Source organism: Drosophila elegans, unplaced genomic scaffold (assembly GCF_018152505.1).
Source record: "Drosophila elegans isolate 14027-0461.03 unplaced genomic scaffold, ASM1815250v1 contig_183, whole genome shotgun sequence".
Lineage (NCBI taxonomy): Eukaryota > Metazoa > Arthropoda > Insecta > Diptera > Drosophilidae > Drosophila > Drosophila elegans.
The window spans coordinates 8,234,114-8,256,665 of record NW_024545550.1 but is presented as its reverse complement, the minus strand read 5'-3'; the positions used below and the strand labels follow the sequence as shown (position 1 = coordinate 8,256,665).

Below are 22,552 nucleotides of genomic sequence, written 5' to 3'. Positions count from 1 at the left end.
TATCTCGGCAGTCGATAGCGACTGGCAGGGATCGAAGGTTCTCAAGGGGGGGAGGGTGGTAGGCGAGCGTGACCTTTGACATACACCGTACACCGCGCTCTCGGCAACAGTCCTCCTCTGAAGCGATAAGCAAATTGAATTCTGAAGACGTGTAATCACATTTCAAAATTCTATTTTAATAGGGCATTAAAAATAAATTGTCGTGCCCGATTCCGATTTCGACCCCGATGCCGTCGGAGGATTATCAGTGCCGAGTGGTCGACATGACCTCGACGTGAGTGTTATCGAGAGCCCCCAAATACTCCCAATGCAAGTTGGTGTTATTTTTCATCCGACAGAATCGGAATCTTAATGTGCCATTTGACACAGTTGGACAGTTGGACAGGCACTGGCTCACTTATGCAACCGAATGTCCAACGCTATCAGCCATTTCCACACAGTGAAGCTTCTAATCTCTGACACCCTCCGATCCACCTCCCCATGCCCCTTTCCCATCCCCATTGCCATCCAATAATGGGCATGTTTTGAGCGCATGAAATAAGATGAAGTCTATATTCTTGAACCCCAATGAACTTTGGGCTAGAAAATGCAACTAATTTACGTACTAGAAACATTTTTCATTTATATTCTAACTAAAATGATTTCTGATAGTTTTCAGTCAATTAAGTCCGACCCAAAGAAAGGCAACTATTTTCGGGTTATTCAGGGATTTCATTTAATTACTTAGAGTATATTTTGGTTTGAGAAATCACATGATTTGGGAGCCATTGGTCAAGTAATGAGTTCTGGAAACTTTGACTAAATAAAATGTTTTCCGAGAACTGGTATTTAAGCTCGAATTAAAATGAATATTCAAGTTTTTCCAATTCGATCTTTAAGCATAATACACAATATAAATCAAACTCTGGTGATATTGGCACACTTGAATTTATTTTTTAAATAACAATAATGTATTCATGTACCCACTGATTTAGTTATAATTTTTTCTTATAGTTTTTGCTTTTCATTTTTCTTATAGTTTTCAGTAACATTAAATAATTGCTTCAGTTAAATTATATTGCTTTTTATTTTTCGACTTTGATAATGTATACAATTTTTTTGGCGTTTCATTTAACTTTTATTTTTAAGACTCTGACATTTTGTCGAGGAGACAGTATGAACCAAGAATCGCCGGCGTCGAAGACGTTCCCGTCGCTCTTAAATGGCGCTCCCAAAACTATTTTTGCCCTCCGTTCAGCAGTCCGTCCGTCTGTTTGTTTGTCCGCGAGTGTCTCCCGTGTCCGTCCGTTCATCAGTCCGTCCGTATTCGTTTGTGTCCGCCTCTGTCTAGCCGTCAGTTTGCGGTGCGCTTTTAGTTTTAGCATTTACTTCTAGCATAGCTGGCATTTTTGTAGCAATTCGTGTCTATATGGCTTGTTTCCCCATCGTGCTTCTCCTTTTTTCGCATTCTATATTGTATTCGGTGCTCTCTTTGTTTTGGGTCCGGGTCTGTAAATGCCGCGTGCTCATCACTCGCAGACACTTTAGAATGCAGCGAGTATCTGTGAGATGCGAGATAGATGGATGGATAGATAGGCGGAGCACACGGATCTTGAGAGGAGGAACGCGGGGGAGTACGAAAGGTTTTTGGGGTTGGCTAACCAGATTTCACAGGGATACTAAGCTAGGGCACTTTTCATTTATATTTTATTTAATATTTAAATCTACATATGTCTTAAAATAAATATTTTTAACGCTTTTTACTCAATTTTTAATTTTTTTTCAAATCACAAGATCTTATTGGATGTTCAGATGGTTCTATGTATATCTGACCCTCAAACAACTAAATACTTTATATATAACAATTGTTATCGCCTTTTCACTGCTTTAAATTTTTTTTTTTTTTTTTTTTTTTTTGGTATTGTTGCCAATTGCAAAGGTCTAACAATTAAATGTTTATTATAAAATAGTTTATGTTTAATCTTCCCACCTGTACCATCTTCATTTATCGCCCCATCGCAAAAACTCTTGTTTTTTAACCTGTGTTCAAACCGATAGAACAATTCCAAGAAAACGCGTATTGTCTTTGAGTAAAGAGAATATAGTATTGATAAATTTTTACAAAAAACAGACAGCTTTGGGCTAAAAATCAACAACTTATCGAATGAAATCGGCAGCGAATAAAATCCATTTTTCCAACTTGCTTAATGCTAATACGAAGATTTCTCGCCATACTCCTGCTGCTCCATCGCCTTCTGTTTCACTGCACCTATGGCCACGTCCTGGCCAAGGCAAGTGGTATTGTACCCCATCTATAACTTCTTCAACCTGTTCTTTGGCCTTCCAATCACAGAGGCACGGTCACCTGCACAAACGAATGGTTAATCCACGAGAGCTCCTCAATGATTTTGCAGCTATCCAGGGAGCAGGAACCGCAATCGTTGCTGAAAGATCGCCTGCTTCCCTGTTCGACGTTGGGGGATCAGGAGCGGGAGCGGGAACAGGAGCGGGAGCGGGAACAGAAGCTAGAAGTGGCACTGGAACCGGCGTGGGAACTGATTCTGGAGCCAAGCACAACACGCAAAACAACTGCGAAGGTGGTGGGTCAGGAGGCAACGGAATTAATGCCAAGTGTAATGTTAATTCCATCTTTACGCCCGGTGATCCCAAACAAAAGTCCTCTGCGATAGCCATTAAGGCTGCCAATGATGCCAAGGCGGCCAGTGAGGCGCAATCGGCCGCCGGCCAGGCTGCAGCCCACCACATCAAGCTGGAGCTGGCCGAGAAGGCCTTCCAGTCGGCCAAGGCCGCCGAGGCAGCCCTGATGGGCAAACAGATGATGGTGGATCAGCTGGAGCAGGAGATGCAGGAGGCCACGGCCGTCGTGGAAGAGGAGACTAAGTCCATTCACCACACGGAGGCCAATATGAATGCCGCTGTGGAGGCGGCTCGAGCGGCCACCCAGCAATTCGAGGCCATCAGCGAACTGCAGAGGACTGCTCGTGAATCGTTGGCCAATGTCCAGGCGGTGGCCCTAGGATCGCAGCAGGAATTGGCCGCCAAGACGCAGCTCCTCGAGGCAGCCCGCAATCGTATGGGTGTGCTCCAGAAACAGCTGGTCAGTGCCCACGATGACTACGAGAAGACCAAGCAGGCGGCCTACAAGGCAGCCTGTGCGGCTGTGGAGGCCAAACAAAGGGCTGGCAGTAGTCTGTCCCATTATTATATTTTGTAAATGAATTATAATATTTTAGAATTCATGATTTTTGTGATCTGCCTTTCCAAAATATATATTCAGTAATGAATAAATAATGTGAATAATGTGATCTGCCTTTCCAAAATATATTTCCAGTAATGAAACCAAAGTTTTATTGGCCAATTCATAAACCTTAATTGAATAATAAATATTTTTAACGCTTTTTGGCTTACAGTACTTTGTCCCATTATTACATTTTGGATTTAATGGTCTCTTTAAAAGCACACTTTTCGAGCCTATTAGGGCCTTCACAAGCAAGCCAAAGTTCGACTTCCCCATTAATGAAAAGTAATACCCTTTAGTACGGTACCAAGGTGTATAGATTTGACTTACCCGATAAATAAACATATTTATATTGAAGCAGTAAATAACGAATTCTGATTACTCTCAACGAGATTTAGCAGGTGTGCAATGGGATTGGGTGTCACGCTATGGGTTCTATAAATGGGATCATTCAGGCAGCTTATTCCACAAAGCGATTCCATTACTCCAACCGAGATGAAGTACCTTCTGGTAGGAATTGCTTGGGTGGCCAGTTGCACCTTCTCGTTTGCCCTAGTGCAGCCTCATAAACTGGCTAAAGGAGGTATTCAATCCAATATTCCCCCAACCAATTGATAACTCTCAAATTCCTTTCAGAGAACGGCTGCATAAGTAAATCAGGTGCGAATATGGCTGTGGGCGACATTGAGCAGGATGTCCAGACATGCGGAATTGTGACTTGTGAAAATATAGAAGGAAACGGTTATAACTACTAGTAAGTTCAGTCGACAAAATTAAACATATATAGCCATCCATAGTTGTGAGAAAATATTCACTCAATAGCTCATTCAGTTTCATCACAGATCTTAAAAATAGGTATTGATCAGTTTTAAAGCTATTTGAAGAAATTAAGCTCATTTAGCTCCCATAGGAGCAATCGGAGAAAGAAAATAATAACATAGCTGTTTTTCAATTTTTTTGTTAGTTTTTTGATTTGTAGTAATGGTTTATCTTATTTCAGAACTACGGTTCAAAATTTGTTCAAAATGGGACGTCAATATCTAATAGCTCCCATGAAAACATTTCGTTTACTAAAAAGCTTTTAAAGACATCGCCGATGTTTTTTAACTTCTGAATCCCTTAAGCTGTCAGATACCTTTAAAAAGTTTTTATTTAAGTTTCTATAAATATAAGAAATAAATTGTTATTGATCATTAACACTTGACTGCAGTGACTTTAAATGCACATACATCCTTTATCCTTTGATATTTCTGAATCCCTTCAGCTGTCAAATACCTGTACAGTTTGCGGAGTGTGCTGAATCTGCTGTATTGACGCACGTCGATTTCCCGGATTGCTGCTGGATGTGTGCAGCTTGGACGGCCTGCGATGATGAGACAAGTGGTGGGGTTCCCGAGCAACCAGGAGGAAGTGATGAAGTTGCTCCAGAAGGAGGGGCAGAAGGTGGAGCAGAAGGGGGAGCAGAAGGTGGAGCAGAAGGGGGAGCAGAAGGGGGAGCAGAGGGGGGAGCAGAAGGAGGAGCAGAACGCAAAGGCAAAGACGATGCTCCTGGAGAATTGGCAACCCTAGAAGAACCCTCAGTTCGAATGCGTTCTGAGACTATTGATCCAGTAAACCCTGAAGCCGAGCGCCCCAAAGAGCGATCCCAAGGAAAAAAGAACTCGAAGAAAGGCACTACCAAGCCAGATGGATCAACTTTACCCGATGGAAATGGGAACATAAAGTTTGGCGGTGGCTCACCAATTTCCAAGTTCGGTGAAGACAGCATGTAAACTAGGTGTCAGATTTATACTTATTATTTAATATCCATGAATTTTATTAATTTTAAGCCCCGAAGTTGTTCGCATACAGTCATAAATAAAAGACACGACAATGTGCACTTCATTTGTCTGCTCGCAAAACTGACCCACATATACACACATCAGATCGGGAGTGATATCTTTGCGAGCATATTTCTGGTTTTCATACGATTCTGGTTCCCCCCTTTCTGGATTTTTTTTTGGTTTTTTTAATTAGCCGCCGCTGGCGTACAAATCTGCTCGAAAAACAGGAAAAGGGTTTCGGACGCGGGTCCTTCAACCCGAGTGAAAAAATTTCAAAAAAATTATAAGGCAAAGAAAACGGAATACAAGAAAAATCGAAAACCAGATCTCTTCGCGAGTATGGGTATGGAATGGACATGGGATTGGACTTGGAATTGAGAACTTGAGCAAGCAGGTAGGGCTCGTTCCCTTCGGGAAAAACCAGAATAACCCCAAACAAAAAATGAAATGAAGCACTGAAATCCCGAAAGCTTTTTCGGCCAGACAATTTGTGTGAGTGCGGCTGCAGTTGACACTGAAAGACCCCTACGGTGCGGGCAATATGCACATAATTACTATATACATCCCTACATCCTAAGGCGCTTTTGATTTTGATCCTGACAGCAAACTGAACCCATTTCGACATCCCGAAAAACAACAGTCAACCTTGAAACAACTGTTATTTTTTACTGACGTGTAGTAACGCACTATATTTTTTTTAGTTATTGAATAGAATTAAACATATAATCAAAATAATTAAATGATTACATAATTATTGTTACCATAATAATATAAATAACTTACAAATATAAATACTACATGTGTGTATATTTTATTTGAATAGAAAATGATTAGTTAATTGTTTTGCTCTAGGTTGGAAAAAATACAAATAAAATATAATAAAAACGAAGTATCAACTTAACTAACTGAGTCTCCGTTTTCAGTGTAGGGTGCCGCAGCGCTGCTCTTATTAATTGAGTGAACATGTCCATTTTAGGACAAAACGTCAGAAGTAAGGGGAAAGCTAAAAAGAAGTTACAATATGTGTGTGCAAAGAAAACAAAATATATAAGAAATGAAGACAAGCCAGATTAAAAAAAAATAATATCCACCGAAAATGACATTCGAATTACGTCTTTTCCAGGAGCAACGTAACCTGACGTAAGAGGAAAAAACGTAAGGGTTACAAAAACCATGCGGTTGCAACATGTTCGGTGCAAGCGAGATGCCAACAGGATTAGGCGCAACAGGCTGGCGAGCTGTGGGCGGAAGCGAGATGGCTCTACCAACCAACGAGGGCTAATAGAAATGCGACAACAAATATCAAGAACCGGGGCGTGTGAGAGTGAACGGGAGAGCGAGAGACGGGGGAACAGCTGTGTGCGACGCAACACGTTGGACGTCGCGCTGCCAACGTTTCGACGTAAAGCGCTAAACCTAAACGACATCTTCTATATAGTTCGCTAAATCTGAACGTTAGTACACAAGTCTCCGGGCAGAGGTTCGCTCTCATCCCGAATAACAGCGCTCTGTTAGCGGCGTCGAACATCTAGCATAGCGTCGGCAGAATTCCGGGCAGAGCGAAAACGAAGACATAGTTTCCCCAAATCTGAACGTTATTATGAATACAGTTGATCGTGGGCCTCGTGTGCCAATGGACGTAAGGTCCAGGAAAATAGAAACAAAAAGTAGAAATAAAAACACACAAAGAAAATAGAAACCAGTAAACAGCCCAAATAAACCACAAAAAAACCTGAACCCTTGAGGAAATCAAAAGTCAAGAGGAGCGGACAAGTGCAACGCCCAAAACTCGGTCAAGTGTTAAGAGAAATTCCAAATAAGTTCTTCTAATGAATTCTAATTCGTGACGAGTGTGTGTGTGCGGATCGGGAGCCAACCGATATTTTTAACACCTTCTACCGGGTTTTACGCGTGTTTCACACATTTCCAGCACCGACGGATCCGGCGATCCAATCATTCACCCAACTCTCAGAAAAAAAATAGAAGAAAGAAATAAACGCGCGAATTAAAGCCCGGCTGCCAGAACTTTTACACGTGTTTCGATCGCTTACTCACTTATTCAACAGTATGCCCAAAAATTAAAGGCAATTAAGCAAATTTACCACGATTGATTAACATTAAAATTAGGCAATGCCAAACGAAATGTGTTAATAAAAGCCGCAGCCAAAAAAGAACACAAAGAATTCCTGTAATCGTTGATTTTGTAATCACAAAGGGCCCAAGGAAAATCCAAGCCGCCAAGGTAACAGGTGGCAGCTTAACTTAATCAAAGAAAAAGCTTGAAGGAAAAAATTGTAAATGGGTAAATTATTAAACTGTTCTTAACTCAGAAATCTAACCAAAAAAAATCTGTAAACATATTCTTATCTTAAAAGAATAGAATTGTTAAGTCTTTGTTTTCATTTTTTTTAAACTATAGATTGATACATATTAATTTTTAAAAGACACGATAACTGTTTTAAGCTGATCGCTTAATTTTGTATATGTATTAAAAGTTTCGAGTAATGTACCGGAACAACGTGGAAATTGGTAATCCCGCCAAATTCGTCTATTTAATTTTAGGTATAGAAGAAAAAAGAAATTTTGAGTTCATGGAAAGTTTTAATTAAATTGTTAAATGGTTCGAAGTTAATTTCTGACACAGTATAAAAATTAGATAAAAGCTCGTGGTTTTTAGCAATGATAAACCTCCAAAAATTCTTTCATTGCAAATACATTTTATCTTATAGAGGTAAAACTATAGTAAGCAGGATTTTCTAAACATATAACATTACACTATTGTATATCGCTTGAATATCAAATTATTAAAATAAAAAGATAATATGGTCAGAAATTAAAAAATCTAAAATCATTTGTAAGATTTTCAAGCCCCTCTTTTTTATACGTAGCTCAGTTTCAATTTGATTAATCAATGAAAGCCACTAAAAGTAAAAAGAGGCGGGAAATCAAAGCAGTGGGTGGTGAAAGGGGCGGTTAGCGGAGGGGGCGTGGCGGCTAATTGATAGGAGAAAGAGCGGCGACAGCGACGCCAAGAAACCGTTACAATGTATGCGACAAAGGAATGTGTCACAGTTAAAAATCAAATCACACGTATACGTATACGTAATGAGAAAAGCAGCAACGCAACAACCTCGCGGTCTTTGCAACATGTTTGAAGCAGCGCTGCCTACGTCGCTGCTAGCTGAAGATCGCGGCTAGAGATGGTCGCGTGCCACTGTACGATTCATTTCAACTTGTTATCTCCTTCACTTAGTTACAAACATCTGACCTCAAATTAAAAGCCTTTCCTTTTTACATTGAATGCTTTATAGACTTTAACAAAATCTTGTTAAAATATAAAAAAATAATATAATTTAAATAAAACAATTTAATTTTAGATTTCTCTTTTGAAAAGAATCTTGACTACATTTCACTATACAAAAAAGGATGACACTCACGAACCCGAAAATGATTAAATTGAGACACACGTGGTCACGCGTGTCTTCGTGTCACGCTCGAAAAAACGCTTCCATCTCTAACCGCGGGCAGCTCAGCCGACGGCAAAACACAACTCGCCGGCGTCGCAGCTTTCAATTCTTTTTTGGTGCTCGATCGTGACGGTTTGTTCGCTCTGCTCTGCTCTGCTCTCTTCGGTTGCATGTGTGTGTGCGGGCGTTATTGTGCATGTTTCCGGTGGCCGAAAAAATAAAATAAAATAAAATAAAAAATCAAGAATAACAACGGCCACACGATACACAGTGTCGCAGTGTGTGTATGTGTGTGCATCTCGCGTAACAATAATAATTGCATTTATCGGATGGCGCCAGCTTCAATTCAATTATAAATAACATGTACAACTTTATTACGTTTTTTCCTGCGTCAAAGTAGGCGTTATATACGCCCCGGACAATCACGCGCGCCGGTTCAAAGTTAAAGTTTATTGGGTAACACACACACACACTTAAATCATCTAATGGAGCCTGGCTTTGTTTTTGTTTTTTTGTCATCCCACTTGAAAACAGAGAAAAAAAATCAATACTCGTTATGGGATTAAATTTACAAAGCGGGAAAGAGAACGTCAACCAAAAAACACAAAAAAAACATGTAAATCAACTCGCAACGAATTTCTTATCGCCAAGGGGCCAATGTTCCAAGGTTTTCTTTTGGAACTTTGAGCTTCCTCTGCAAGTGGAGATTATAAAACTGTAAAAATAAGGAAAACCTATACAAATGGGATACCCTAAACTTGCTAATTAGCAAGGACATCTGTTCACATCTTACCGGGCAGCATTAGATCCTTTTGATAACTCTAATACTGTCAGGTAAAGATGTCGTCCGTGTCCTTAACCTTCAGTACGAACAGACCAAAAACCAAAACCAAACAAATCATAAAAATTGCAGGAAAAACAAGTTTTTCAATTGTGCCTCGGATCGGGGAAAAAAGATCGGAAGGATGGGATGAGCGCTGAAAAGGAGTGGATAATGCGGAGACAAGCGGCAGAAAATTGGTCATAAATTCTTATTTTTTGCAGCGGCAGAACGACGCGTTTTGGGATGACATCAGTTGAAAATATAAAAACGAGAGGCGGCGAGATCGTTCCCAATTCCCATTTCACCATTCCCGGACCCCGGCGGAGTCTGCAGGTAACCACTATAATGGCTATGGGTATAGTGTACATATAGAGAAAGACTGAGAGAACGTATAAAAAAACATATTTTATGGTTCCGCTCGCCGCCGCGGCGGCTGCTGCTCGCCAGTTTCTTAATTTCATCGCAGCAGCAGTATTTAGTGACAAAAAGCGTCTTCTTTTATGATACCTCTCCGTAAATCTCCCCCTCTATATCCACAAATTTACGATTATAGTCAACTAGGCAAGGCAGCAGGTTGAGTTAAGTTTCATTTCGTTTCGCCTTTTTTTTCCCCTCTTTCGGGGCCGTTAAATGCTCATAATTTGAAATTAGAGAAATATGAAATAAGAAATAAGAAACCGCAGCCAAAAGCTTGCCATAATCAAACAATTAAATGCTTATAAATCGCCGAAACGTGATCGGGGAAAACGCAGCTCAGTTAATATGATTTATACGAGGACATGTGCTTGCGGTTAGAGTAATTGGTCGGAACTGCAAATTGTATTCAAGAAAATTATCGCACCTGATGGACATTAACTATAAGATTTAATTAAGAGGCAAGACCACAGAAGGCTAAGGCTTATTAATGAAATAAACTAGCCAACTAGAATTAAGATGAATTAAGTTTTTGAATGTATACGTTTTAATGAACACGACTACTTAAAGTGTTTTCTCTTATTGATTTATTAGTTGTGTCATATTTCACAGATAATAATATTTTTTACTTAACAGTCTTATAGTTAAAAAAGAGTGAGAAATTAAAAACAATCGTCGAAGAGTAATCATCATACACCAATATTTTCATAAAGCATTTGCTGTATTTCCTTACAACTTAAATTGCATTCACAAAATCATCCTTATCTCTTAAATCATTTAGTTTAGCCTTCCCTATTTCATCCTCTTATGTCATTCACTCAGTTTCTTGCATTCAAAGTTATTGATAAGACTCCACTAGACCTAGACATGATAACAGCCTGCAAGCTGATCCCCCCTAGAGATTGTACTAAAGGCCTCAAATTTATCTTTATCTCTCTTTTTTCGTGACAGCATCAATCCGTTGAGTCTGTAATAACAGACAAAACAAATACAAATTCCAGCGAGTGCCACCTGGCAAACAAGCGACTTAATTGTCAAGAGTGTCCAGAGTCACAGGCAAGCCTATATTTATACGATTATATATGATATGTGGTTAAGGCCCACACACGAGAGACTCTGTTTATATAGAGACCAGAAAACAGAGAACAGAGAACAGCGACCAGAGACCAGACCTCCACCGACAACAGAGAGATATATGACGCAAGGCCCAAGACTCGAAGGAATATAGGGATCGTAAAAGCGTTTACAGGGCTTTTAAATTTTACAGTTTCTTGCCCCAGTGGGTATAGTTTCTGGTTTCCAGGCCGCCGATGGGGTGGCGGGGGGTTAATCTAATCAGGAAAACGAAAAATGCGTTTGTCGCGGTCTAGCCTGGTCTAAACGATCCCCAAAGGGCGGAACGACCAACGTAACCAGAACGAATATAACACCTGTTAATGAACTCAGCACTGACTCTAATGAAATGTGTATATATGTACCTCCTGCTTGAACCTCCCAACTCCTTTCCTCTTGTGTTGTTGCCCTGGTTGTGAAGTGTCGTAAAAGTGTAAGCCCATTCTGACTGTTTCAATGGAAGGCTGCATAAATCAATTAAATCCACGGGATTCAAAAGCCCTCCCTTGAATAATGCATAACTAGTTGATCCACTGAGTAATATATTCCACATTAGAGTTCGTAGTAATACGACCCAAGGTAGTGAATCACACATATCAAAGAGCATTGTCTGTTTAGAGCCACTGAATGGGTGTTATTTTAAAATGTTATAAATAAAACTATATGGCATATCCAGCCACAGAAGAAATTTATTTCATAATTCCATAGAAAAATCCAACGGTCAAATAAACTAATAAAAACTGCACAGTCAGCAATCGTGTGACAATTTCACAAGCAACAACTAATTGCTGCCTAGTGTTAGAATGTGTGTGTGTGTTGGCCAATCTACAATTTAAATCGGCCAATAGAAGGTCCAGTTTTGATAGGGAAGCACTTCACAATGGCTGTGCCGATGGCGCAAGTGTTAATCGCAATAGCGACGAGAACACTTGATATCCACATGGATCCACTCTAAACGATAATGTCGCGTTCACACCACACGGTCCCAGAACACCCCCCACTTGAGCTGCGCAAAAAAAAAAACAATAACGATCGATTGAAAGTCAGACATAGCAAAGCCAAGCTAGACAATCGATTCTGTCAGTGGCCAGGGGCTAAAATGTTGAAATTAATTTCATATGGCCGCATATCTCACCGCCGACATCTGATTTGTGTTGGCCAGGTGTGTGTTGGGCTCGGCCCATTGATATTTCGTTTCTAATTATTTGTAACTGATTGAAAAACTAATCAACGCTGACCAATAAAAGTTTACACGAATAGGATGGGGCTCTAAACTTACCGACTTTACTTTACTAATCAGCTTTAGCCCATAAAATTCTCCAAAGGCTTGTGGGAAAGGGCGTTGAGCAAGGTTTCTTTGCTCAGTTCCAACTGCTTTCAGAAATCGGAAGAAGAAAAGTCCTAAGCGTCATCGAATCTAAGTACTTCATATGGTATATGGAGAGCTACTATATCTAATCAAACGTCAAGCCGGGTGTATCTAATCAAGTGCGGGAGGAGAGTATCTAATCGTCTAGGAGATACTATAAGTGGACAGCCAGCATTATATATACATGGATTTTTTTTTTTTTTACCGGGGATTAGGTTATTCTTAAGGAAAAAAACTATTTTATATAAAGGTGATATTGTTTTGGTGGGATCTTTAAGTTAAAGTAAATAAAAGTAAACTTTGGTATACAAAAATATTTTATAAGCATAAATTAAAGTTCTATAAATCAATTTTCAAGAAAAATTATTATTGTAGTCCCAATTTCACATTTAAATCTGTAAATAAAACTACTTTATATGCACATACCAATTTCTGTGTTTGTCTTTCAATCATCAATACCTTCCACAGCAACAGGGAAAGGGAATGGAAAAAAAAAGATTGTGCTTGGCCACTGGAAATGGGCTCAAATCAAAATATTGAGCATGATTTATAAATTACGGGCTGTAGCATAATACGCCTTGACATGATAATAAAAGCGATTCGAATGGGGAACATAATGACAGCAAAGAGACGATGAACTGCAGCGATAAAGGGGTATAGGCTTAAGAAGGGGGCAACGAATGGGCGTAAATCAATTAACAGCTAACAAAGCAATCAAGCTGTATTAATAATATCGAAGAGGCAGTTTCATAAATGACTTGTGCAAAGTCATGCCCTGTCACTCCTTGAATTGATTGTGTCAAAGCCAATAGGGAACTCCCGAAAATGCATTCGATAGTCCAATTGAACATAATTATTTCTCACTCTTCAGATGCTGGATGTCTCCAACTAATGAACTTACCATGTTGGTAGAAGATTGTTGCTCGAAGATTGGTAACTGGAGTGCCGCTGAAAATCAACTCTTGTTCGGCTCTTTCAACTCCGGATTTTTACTCTTCTCTGTGCATTAATTAGTTATACACTAATTTCCAATTCCGATTTCAGTCATGCAAATGTTAATTGACCACTTAAGTTAAAACTTCATAATGATCGTTAATAATACCGAATGGGGCAGCAGCAGCGAAGAAGCGTGGCTACGGTAACTGTGGCCGAAAGAACAGGTTCAAAACCCTAACTAGCCAAGTCCAAAACTCGTAAAAGATATGCAACCAATACCAATGCCAATACCCACAAGTGGCAGCGATATTAAAACCTTTTGCGACTCCGCTGACGATGCGATCTTGTGAAACCCGAACCCAAACCCCTTTCGAAGCCACGGGCTCTTAACTGTGCATTAATGATCTTCTCAGCCAGCTCATTTATATACTTTAACCAGCGACAAGTCGGAATCTCTGGGCTTAAATAATTTGTTACTTTGGTGTAAGAAATAACACAAGTTGGCAAAGCTGTGTGCTTAAGGACTTGCTTGAGTTTTTAGATCATGCTGCATGCAATATAAATTATTTGTCTTCGAGGTGGCAATTCTAAAAAACATGCTCAAATTAAACTAGGAATTATAAAGTTTATCTAAGTTATTTTTTGTAAACAATTTTTCAGGCTTTTAAAAGCAGTTGAAAAACATGAATTTTTTGTATACATCATGTATGTAAGTTATCTTCTTTACAGTAGTTTTTTCGTATTTAATAAGTCTTATTTTTGGTCCCTGCTATTAACTATAATGACTAATGAGCTATATTTTATTACTTGCGTTTCGCATTTAATTTGGAATACTCAATTGAATTCCCAACAGTTATCTAAATTGATCAAGAAGTGGAACTCGAAGTGCAAGCTCATGGCTCATAATCAAGGGCATGAAGGCTATTTCCTGCTGGCCCAACTTGATTGCACTGATTGCCGGCACCGACAGGTAAATCCGAAAAGAAGGAGAGTCCAGAGACTCCAGAGACTCCAGACGGGTGACTCGTGCCGCAGAAACAATGCCTCAAGGAGCGGTCTCCCAGTGTCTAGTTGCCAGTTTTGCTGCAGCTAGCGCAACTAACTCAGCGCCCCTTGGCCACAGGTAATTGAACGCTGGCCCCCCTCCACCAAATTCACCTGAGCTACTGTTTCCATCCCATGGCACGCCTGCTCTTTAGCGAAGGTCTACAGTGCACAGAAAAAAAATTCCCACCTCCTAATTTACAGTCTTTTCTTATGATTAACGTTACGTTACTTCTTTATATAACCACAAAGATCCTAATCAATAAAAAGTTTATTATATCTGCGTATAAAAGTTTAACAAACATTTTCTTTGGAAAAATTAAAAAAAATTTTTACTGGGTGGAAATGCAGTTGAAAGTTGAAACCTAACATTCCTAACTTATGTTTCTTATTATTTTTATTAACGATAAAATGTTTTATTTCATCTTATATCAATAAACATTTTTTTAACCTAAACCTGAACTGAAAAGAGCTTCTGTTACTTATAAAAACAATGATGTCAATCGATAAATGGTTTTATGTAATCTTATATCAACGTTCAATAAACATTTTTTAATAACACAACCGTTAAATGGAAATAATAAAAGTTTAATGTGTGGAATTGCAGTTGAAAGCTAACAATAAAATGCTTAATGTAATTGTATATAAATTTGTAATAAACACTTTTCAACGACAAAATCTTAAAATGGAAAAGAAAATAGTTTACTGTGTGAAATTGCAGTTGAAAGTGGAGTTTTAACTGGAATGGGAATGTGCATCGGTTCGCTGATTCAGCATCGTTGGGGTGCATCAAATTAGCATTGTTCCCAGAGCCACTGAGCTTTTACGTCTGGCAGGAAACTCTGGGGAAGTGACCGTACTTAAACGCGAGAATAGCTCGAATTTTGTTAGCGACATCTGAAAAAAATTACGATTTTACAGTTTCAGGTTCTATAATACTATACTATATAACACCACATATATAATTAGTATAGAAATTTAAATATAAAAATTATTTATTTATTATTAGTTGGTTTTTTTTTGGTGTTACTTGCACTATAGGATCATCAATAATGATCAAAAGCCACTTTGGGGCCTTGATACTTACAGACCTGTTATATATTAATGGGGATTGGGTTAAAGAAATAATTGAAAATAAAATAATTAATTGAAAACATTTTATTTCAAAGTCAACCTTGAGTTCGCTGGTTCATCAGCCAAATTAAGGCCGTAAAACTAAGTAAATTAATATGGATTGAAATAACTTTGTAATCCACATTTAATATGGATTATCCCAAATAGACAGGTTGGAAAGAACCGAACTGGATTATCCAATTATCCAATGGAGGTATGGTTAAAGTTCGAAATGCGATTATTGTGGAATACATATTTCACAGAGTCGAGCATTAATAACCCGGCCTGCAATTTGCATTCGTTATCCAATGCACAAGTGGATATATTTATGGATTGGGGCCATACTAGCGCCACCTGGCGTGGCTAATCGGCCCTGTCCGTTCGGTCTGGTAATTAAAAAAGTTGACTTTTTCAGCTCCAGTTTTCCGCCCCGCCACCCTCCCCCCCAGCTGGTATCTCTCGAGCTAATGGAATAATTAGCCTTAACGTGGTTAAACTAATTTTTATCTCGGCCTGACACAAGCTGATGGCTACGGGCACTCCATTTCAGCGAAAATATGTCGGCTAGTTTTCCCGATTTGTTGGCTGGCAAGCTCACTGAGCAATTAGCAGCGGCGAAAATGATCTGGAGGCTGGTCCAAAAGCATGGTCATGAATATGCAATATGAACAACTGCTTTATAAGCGAACTCTACGCCCCTTACTATACTACGTATGTATATATATAGCAACATATGCAGCGATATGGCGTCTGGGCATATGGGTAAAAGTACATGCGAAACTACTATTGTGTAGCTGCAAACTCAGACGCCTAACAGCCACCAACTGTGGCTATGTACGTATTCGTTTAACACGTAAAAAATTATATAAATTTGCATAGAAATTGCAATGAACCTTAACTCGAATGTGGAAGAACATCTAAGCAACAGGTTAATGGTAACACTGGCCAGCCAGTAATTTAAAATTGATGGCCAAGCATCAGAAAATATATACAAAATAAATATATATAAATAAAGTATAAAAATATATATAATCTAATAAGTAATACAAAAATTATATTTATTTTAACAACATGAATATGATTTACATTGATTACATATTATTAATTGTCAAAAAAAAGTCCAAAAGTAGTACAAATTTTGAAAACTACAATGTGTGATTCGTAAATTTAGAGTTTTAATTCTTATAGGTCGACATTTCTTAATAATTAACTTATCAAAATTATTTTATATGTCATTTTATATCCTTTATTTTTTTAATTACCAAACAAGTCCACAGAAATTAACAATTATATTATTCCTAAATTAAGAGTTGTAATACTTCAAGAGAGACATTTGTGAATAAAAAATGTATCACTTCTGCGCTTCTAAAATATTAATATTCCCTGCAGTTTAGTGTATCCATTAAGTAGTAGTCGCTCAAGCAGTTGTTGTAGTTATTAGCATGCTAGTTGTTGTTGGCAACAGCAGACTTTTGAACCCACTGACTCTTAACGCATACAAACCCAATGCCAGTGTATTTAAAATGGCAAATAAAGCGAGTGAAATTAAACAAAAATTTGCTCACTTACTCCGGGCGGCTACTGTTGGCCAGTGTATATGCATTATGGCCCAAACAACCAAATTGTTTTATTTTTTTTTTTTATATATATTTTGTATTTTTCGCCTTTTATTTATAGCCCAGAATTCTGTAGCAAGTTTGCCGCCGCAAGTCCAAGTTGTACAGGGGAATTCGAAGTCGCAGCCAGGGCAACCGAGCAACAGAGTTATTAATGCTTGGAATTTTCATAATCGAAACGAGTTTTTTCGAGCGGCGTCGGCAGTCAGGCAAGGAAGCACGCGCGTCTTGGCCAGACTCGCAACCTGGCTCTCTACTGCCTTTAATAACTAACGCCTCTCCCCTCGCAATGGCCTTTAAAATGCACTGGGGATTGGGCAGGGGGGCAGAGGGGCGGGGCAGGCTGTGGAGTTATGGCCATGGTAAGACACAAGCACACGCCTTGCGCGAACAGGTGAAGCGTTTAACTGTGCGACTGGGACTCCATGTAGTATGACTTTGGCTGGGATTTAGCTTTAGCCGTGGTGGCTCCTACTCCTCGGCCAGCACAGAGAAAAACGCACAAATTAGCCATAAATTAAGAACTTTAACAGGTCAAAGTAATGAAAATGTAATGGGTTTTCTAACGCATGTCATTGATATCTTACAGTTCTCATTTCGGTCAAACAAAAACATGCATTGTTTAAACATATAAATAATGATAGTTTTTATTTACATTTATAAGGTAAGAAAATAAAAAATTAGATCAACTATTCGTGTTCATTAAATTAAGTTATATTAATTATATGAAAATTTAATGCCAATTGTTTTGTTTTTAGTAATCAAACTGTGATGTTCATAATTAACAATAAGTAATTATATAATTTGGCTATTGTTTTCTTCTAAACACAAATTTTTAGGTTTTCAACGCTGTAGAATGCAGTTTTTATATTTTTTCCCGAAACAAAATGCATTGTTTGAAACATATTGTATATATTAAGAATATTTTTTCTGTGCATTAACACAAACTTCCCAATCTGGTCTTTGATTTGCCTAAGTGCTGTTTGGTTGGATTTTGTCCACCTGAACAAACTGCTAATGCATAGCCAAAAACTGATCACTAATTTGGTGAATTAAACAATGACCAATTTTCTTTTCGATTATTTTCCTATAAGTCAAAAAGTAGACTTCCATCGATATGAAATTTGATTTTCCAGCTTAACAACTTTATACGTGTTATCTAACATCAGAAATACCTTAGATATTATATTTCATTTGGTTGTCTGATTATAATCGCAGTTGTCTTTACTATTTATGCCACTCTTGCATCATGGTAATAAAATAATAATAAAAAACACAAAAACTTAGTTTCTGACTAACACATTTCTGGTTGGTATTAGTTGTGATAAATAACAAATGGTGGAAGAAAGCAAGACTCCAAGATCCGCTCCAGAAATAGCATTTACTTATGCAAATGCTGGACTGTGGACAATTGCTCTGCGGCGAGTCCATTGCATGCGAAGCAAACTATATAATACCATTGCAATCGCATCGCCAGTGGCATTGCAGGTAGCCCAATGAATGAACAACCTGCTCCAGAATGGACAAGACAACCTGCGGCAGAGGCAAGGCTGTAATTTGCTTAAAAGCAGCGAACAAATAAAGGGTTTCCATGGCCACCCGACCCAGAGACAGACGGAGATAATGAATGGCAGGAGGGTCCGGAGGAGGGACTTTGGATCTGGATCTGGATCTTCATCTGTGAGGGTTCTCGGTTGTCTTCCTATGACGCTGGACGACAGCTGCCGCGGATGGACACGAACAGTTCATGTCAGTCTGGGACAAGACTCATCATATATTATATACATACCTATGAGTTCTTTTAATTAGGTGTATGCGGGTATTCTGCTTTCAGTTCTTCAAAATTAAATTGAATTGTTAAACCAAATACAATTTTATTACATTATTAAGCAAAATGCAGACAAATAAGAATTTAAAAAGATTTCTTTTTTTATGGAAGAAAATATATATTAATTACCATTAATTACCATTAAGCCACAGCAGTGTTCAATCAATGATACTTTTCTTAAACTTGTTCAATTCTTATGAAAATTTAAACATTTAGGAAGTAACGTATGACTTCACTTATTTATTCAGTTATAATGGCGACTAAATCCAATTAATTTGTTATACAGAAACATGCTAAAAAAATTTCAATATCAGCAAAACCACTTAAGTTTATGCGATAGTAAAATTTTTATAATTTGTTTATAACGAAATACTTTTGTTTGGATATTTTTTTTTGGCCATTCATTTAATATTGAAACCAGTATATTTCTTACAATAAAATGTCATCTGATTTTTTGTTAATTTAATTAGCTTTTGTTTTGTTGATATGATAAGTAAAGAATTAATTTTATATAGTTACAGATTTCCCTTCCTGCTTTAATCAGCTCCTATTTTGTAAACTTCTCATTGAAGTTGATAACTTTCTATGTTATTTAGACATCCCTTGGCACCAGAGACCGTTAACACTGCCCAGAAAAACTGCGATCCCTTGAAGTTTGAAACGAAAAAAAGCTGATAACGGTTTCCGCAGAAATTGGAAATCAATTGGGACCCACAGCGGTTGCCCAAGAAACTTTGAACAGAAATCCATTTAAATGTCGAAGTGCCGCGCGAGAGCGAAAGCGAGGGGTACTCGATCAGTTGGCAAGAGGGGGGTTTGATAAATTGCTGATAAATGCCCAAAGGCTGCCAAGCGCGACGTCGATAAAACAAATGAAGAAAACCCAAACGGCGCTACACACAGAACCTAACCGAACTGAACTGAACTGAGCTGTATGAGTGGAAAAATGGACGAGAAGAGAGGTTTGGTAATTCCGTTTGGCTTATCGCAAATACGCGGCGAATGAGCCAGGAATTTATTCATAAGCATAAATATTCCCGGGACCCGGGACCCGGCATTTGGCACTCGGGAAACAGGTCCGAGACTCCAAGTTCATTTGAACTCCAGTTCACGCAACAATCTTGCGCCGGGGAAACCAGAGGAGATGGAAATGGAGATTGTTTAAGTATTTATTAAATTGCGGCCGGCTCTCCCAAGTGGCCGGCAGACGATGGCCAATCTGCACGATAATCATGGGGTGTGAAAAATTTATGGAAGCCGCCGCCGCGCACGCGCAAAAATGAAAAGCCCAGCGAAAATCCAGAAAAAGCTTAAACCGAAGCGCCGCAGAATCTGACAGCATAATGAATATATATGAATCTGCATAAGGGTGGGATGAAAAAAGAACAAGCAGTTGGGATTTGGTCTTCTCTCTAATATAATATATATATTTTTCAGAAAATCATCTTTAAGTTTTGTTATATAAATATATGGCTCTTGGCCAAAAGATTTGTTTTAATTAAAACATTACATAGTTCAGCAGAATCTAACAGCATAATTAATATAACGAAACAAAATAACATCAAATTATAAAATATATCGGTTTTTTACTTTTCTATTTAAATGGAAATAAATCTAAGAGAAAGGTTAACATATTATATGTGAAATGAGAAACGCAAAAAGGTTCTGAATAAAAGGCAACAACGCTTTTATGTTTAAGTTAAACTTGATGTAAACATTGCGAACCACCCTAATGAATCTGCATATTTATATTAGAACAAGTAAAGCTCTCGAAACTTTTGATTTGTGCTCGGGAAGATCGATCGACGGATGGATGGATGGATCGGCAACGGCTTGAGTCATCAAACTGGCTAAGTGCCCCAGCTGGGCTGTCAGCTCTGCTGGTCTTTTGGCATCGGTTTTGACCAGGTCGAGCAGATTTATGGCCTGTTAAAACGTCCGCCGCCAAGTGCCAGGCAATTGGTTAAAAGCTACAAGCGCCCGAGATGCAACACGTCCGATAACAAAGACCGAAACAAACAGAACTGAACAATTCAGACAAAAGGGACAACAAAACCGCACGAGGAACGCGCTACATGTCCAAAAAAGGATTCGCAAGGAGCCGATTCGGAGTTCATAAATAAAAGATGGCAAAAGCCTCGAAAAGGGATGAAACAATGGACCACAAGACCCTTTGAATCGGAATCCCCAGACTGCATTCGCAACTCAAGTCGTGACTTATTTAGGACAAATTGTTTGATTTACGTTTCCCACTAAAAACACAAATGTGAGTGCGCTTAAATGGGTAAAGGTGAACAGGTAGATTAGCCGAGGGTAGAATGGATGTATGGGTTTGGGCAAGACAAATGAAGAATTAATCGACAAGAGAGTTGGAAAACCTTTAGAAGAAGTATAAAGAACACAACTGTAAATAATGAAATTATAGCGGTTAAAAGCAGGAAGAAAATATGTAAATAGATATTAATTCAATTTGGGATAAGCTACACTCAGTTGATACTCATAAAGATGTAAGCAAATGTAAAAATGTCGAAAAATATTTATATTTATATTTAACAGGACAACCAGGAAGAAAATTTTACTTTTATTGTTATTACATTTAAAGAATTTTGTACTAACGGTCGATATAACAAATCCTAAAAATCAATTTGGACAGCCAGTAAGTAAATATAATAATTTCAAGTGTGTCTTGAAAATATAGACAGTAGTAAAATATAAGAATTAATTTAATATTTATTCGAATATATATTAGTGAGTGGACATAGCCACGACATCTGTCGTGGCCTCAGACAGTTTCTCACGCAATGAGGAGAGTTATGCACCCCGACCCAAAACCAATACGAGTCCTCATATAGTACACACATCGCCGATAACTGGGCGATGAGCTGGGATGAGGATGAGGGGCATGCAGACTGGTCGGAGTAATTTGACACCTTTTGAGACATCGCCTAGGACAAGTGTCTAAGTGGAAGATTAGGGCCTGGAAAAAGAGACGCATGAGGCAGGACACGCTTGAATTGAGGATGGGAGGGGGGAGGTAACCAGTTGGAGAATCGGGCAGAAGAAGGTCGTTGGTCCGCATCGCAGTCGATACTATCATCGATGATCTGGGCTCTGGACTTTGGGACTGGGGACTTGCTTATTTACGAGTCGCTCGGTGGGTCTGAGTCCCATAAGCCAATGATGCTTCATCTAGCTATTTTGAATATTTAATTCCGTGACACTCTGGCGGTCCTTCAAACCGAAAACTCCCCCCTCTTGGCTTGGATATTCTCTTCTTTTTTTTTTTTTTGCTGCTCCGGGCATAATTAAAATTTATGGCCAGTGCGCTGCGAGTCAATTCATTAGTCGCCCTCTAGACGGGGTCTAATTAAAAAGTTTCATAAATTCCCAAACTCTAGCCACCTGTTGATCGTCTATTAGGCGTTAGTGTGTGTGACCAATTCTTTGAACTATAAAGTGTTTTGAGTAGGGTCAAAGTTGATCAAGCAGGCCAAATTGCAGGTCGAATGGGGTTAATGGTTAATAGATACAGACAGATTTTCACTAAGTTAAAACATCTTAGTGTAATACTTGAGTCAAGAGAATTGTTGTATAGTTTTACTTTAAGAAGTGGAAAAAACTTTGATTGAAAAATAAATATATCATTTTAAAGGAAACTGTATAATTCATCCTAGTAAAAATAGGTTAATTCTGTCTTAAATTCAATTAAGTTGTAGCTTAGTTTTACTTTAATAAGTGCTTAAAATCAAACTATATTGTTTTTTTGAA

At 38.5% G+C, this 22,552-nt stretch overlaps 2 protein-coding genes and 1 long non-coding RNA gene across 4 annotated transcripts; all 3 read left to right on the top strand.

The window, feature by feature from the left end:
• The first annotated feature begins 109 nt into the window (after nt 1–109).
• On the top strand, nt 110–3,409 carry LOC108144339 (dynein assembly factor 3, axonemal homolog). Of its 2 annotated transcripts, none has more exons than XM_017269062.2 (2): nt 110–274; nt 339–3,409. In XM_017269062.2, the coding sequence occupies exon 2, from the start codon at nt 2,144–2,146 to the stop codon at nt 3,212–3,214; it is 1,071 nt and encodes a 356-aa protein (XP_017124551.1). In that variant the 5' UTR covers nt 110–274; nt 339–2,143; the 3' UTR covers nt 3,215–3,409. The 2 variants fall into 2 exon arrangements, with proteins under 2 accessions (XP_017124551.1, XP_017124552.1); XM_017269063.2 differs by having other exon boundaries at nt 203–2,270; nt 2,333–3,409.
• Nucleotides 3,410–3,505: 96 nt separating this feature from the next.
• Nucleotides 3,506–5,143, top strand: LOC108144340. Its single transcript, XM_017269064.1, has 3 exons — nt 3,506–3,821; nt 3,875–3,992; nt 4,503–5,143. The coding sequence occupies exons 1-3, from the start codon at nt 3,680–3,682 to the stop codon at nt 5,008–5,010; spliced, it is 768 nt and encodes a 255-aa protein (XP_017124553.1). The 5' UTR covers nt 3,506–3,679; the 3' UTR covers nt 5,011–5,143.
• A 665-nt stretch (nt 5,144–5,808) lies between these two features.
• On the top strand, nt 5,809–14,519 carry LOC121466804. The gene is made up of 2 exons (XR_005976987.1): nt 5,809–6,052; nt 6,185–14,519. It is a non-coding gene; the product is annotated as an uncharacterized LOC121466804 (long non-coding RNA).
• The last annotated feature ends 8,033 nt before the right edge of the window (nt 14,520–22,552 follow it).

Bases quoted from the DNA above. Each gene is read 5' to 3' on its own strand.
- LOC108144340 (XM_017269064.1), top strand. From the start codon at position 3,680: ATGGGATCATTCAGGCAGCTTATTCCACAAAGCGATTCCATTACTCCA. The intron at 3,822-3,874 runs GTATTCAATCCA...AATTCCTTTCAG, and splicing joins TCATAAACTGGCTAAAGGAG to AGAACGGCTGCATAAGTAAA. The intron at 3,993-4,502 runs GTAAGTTCAGTC...GAATCCCTTCAG, and splicing joins GGAAACGGTTATAACTACTA to CTGTCAAATACCTGTACAGT.
- LOC108144339 (XM_017269062.2), top strand. From the start codon at position 2,144: ATGAAATCGGCAGCGAATAAAATCCATTTTTCCAACTTGCTTAATGCT.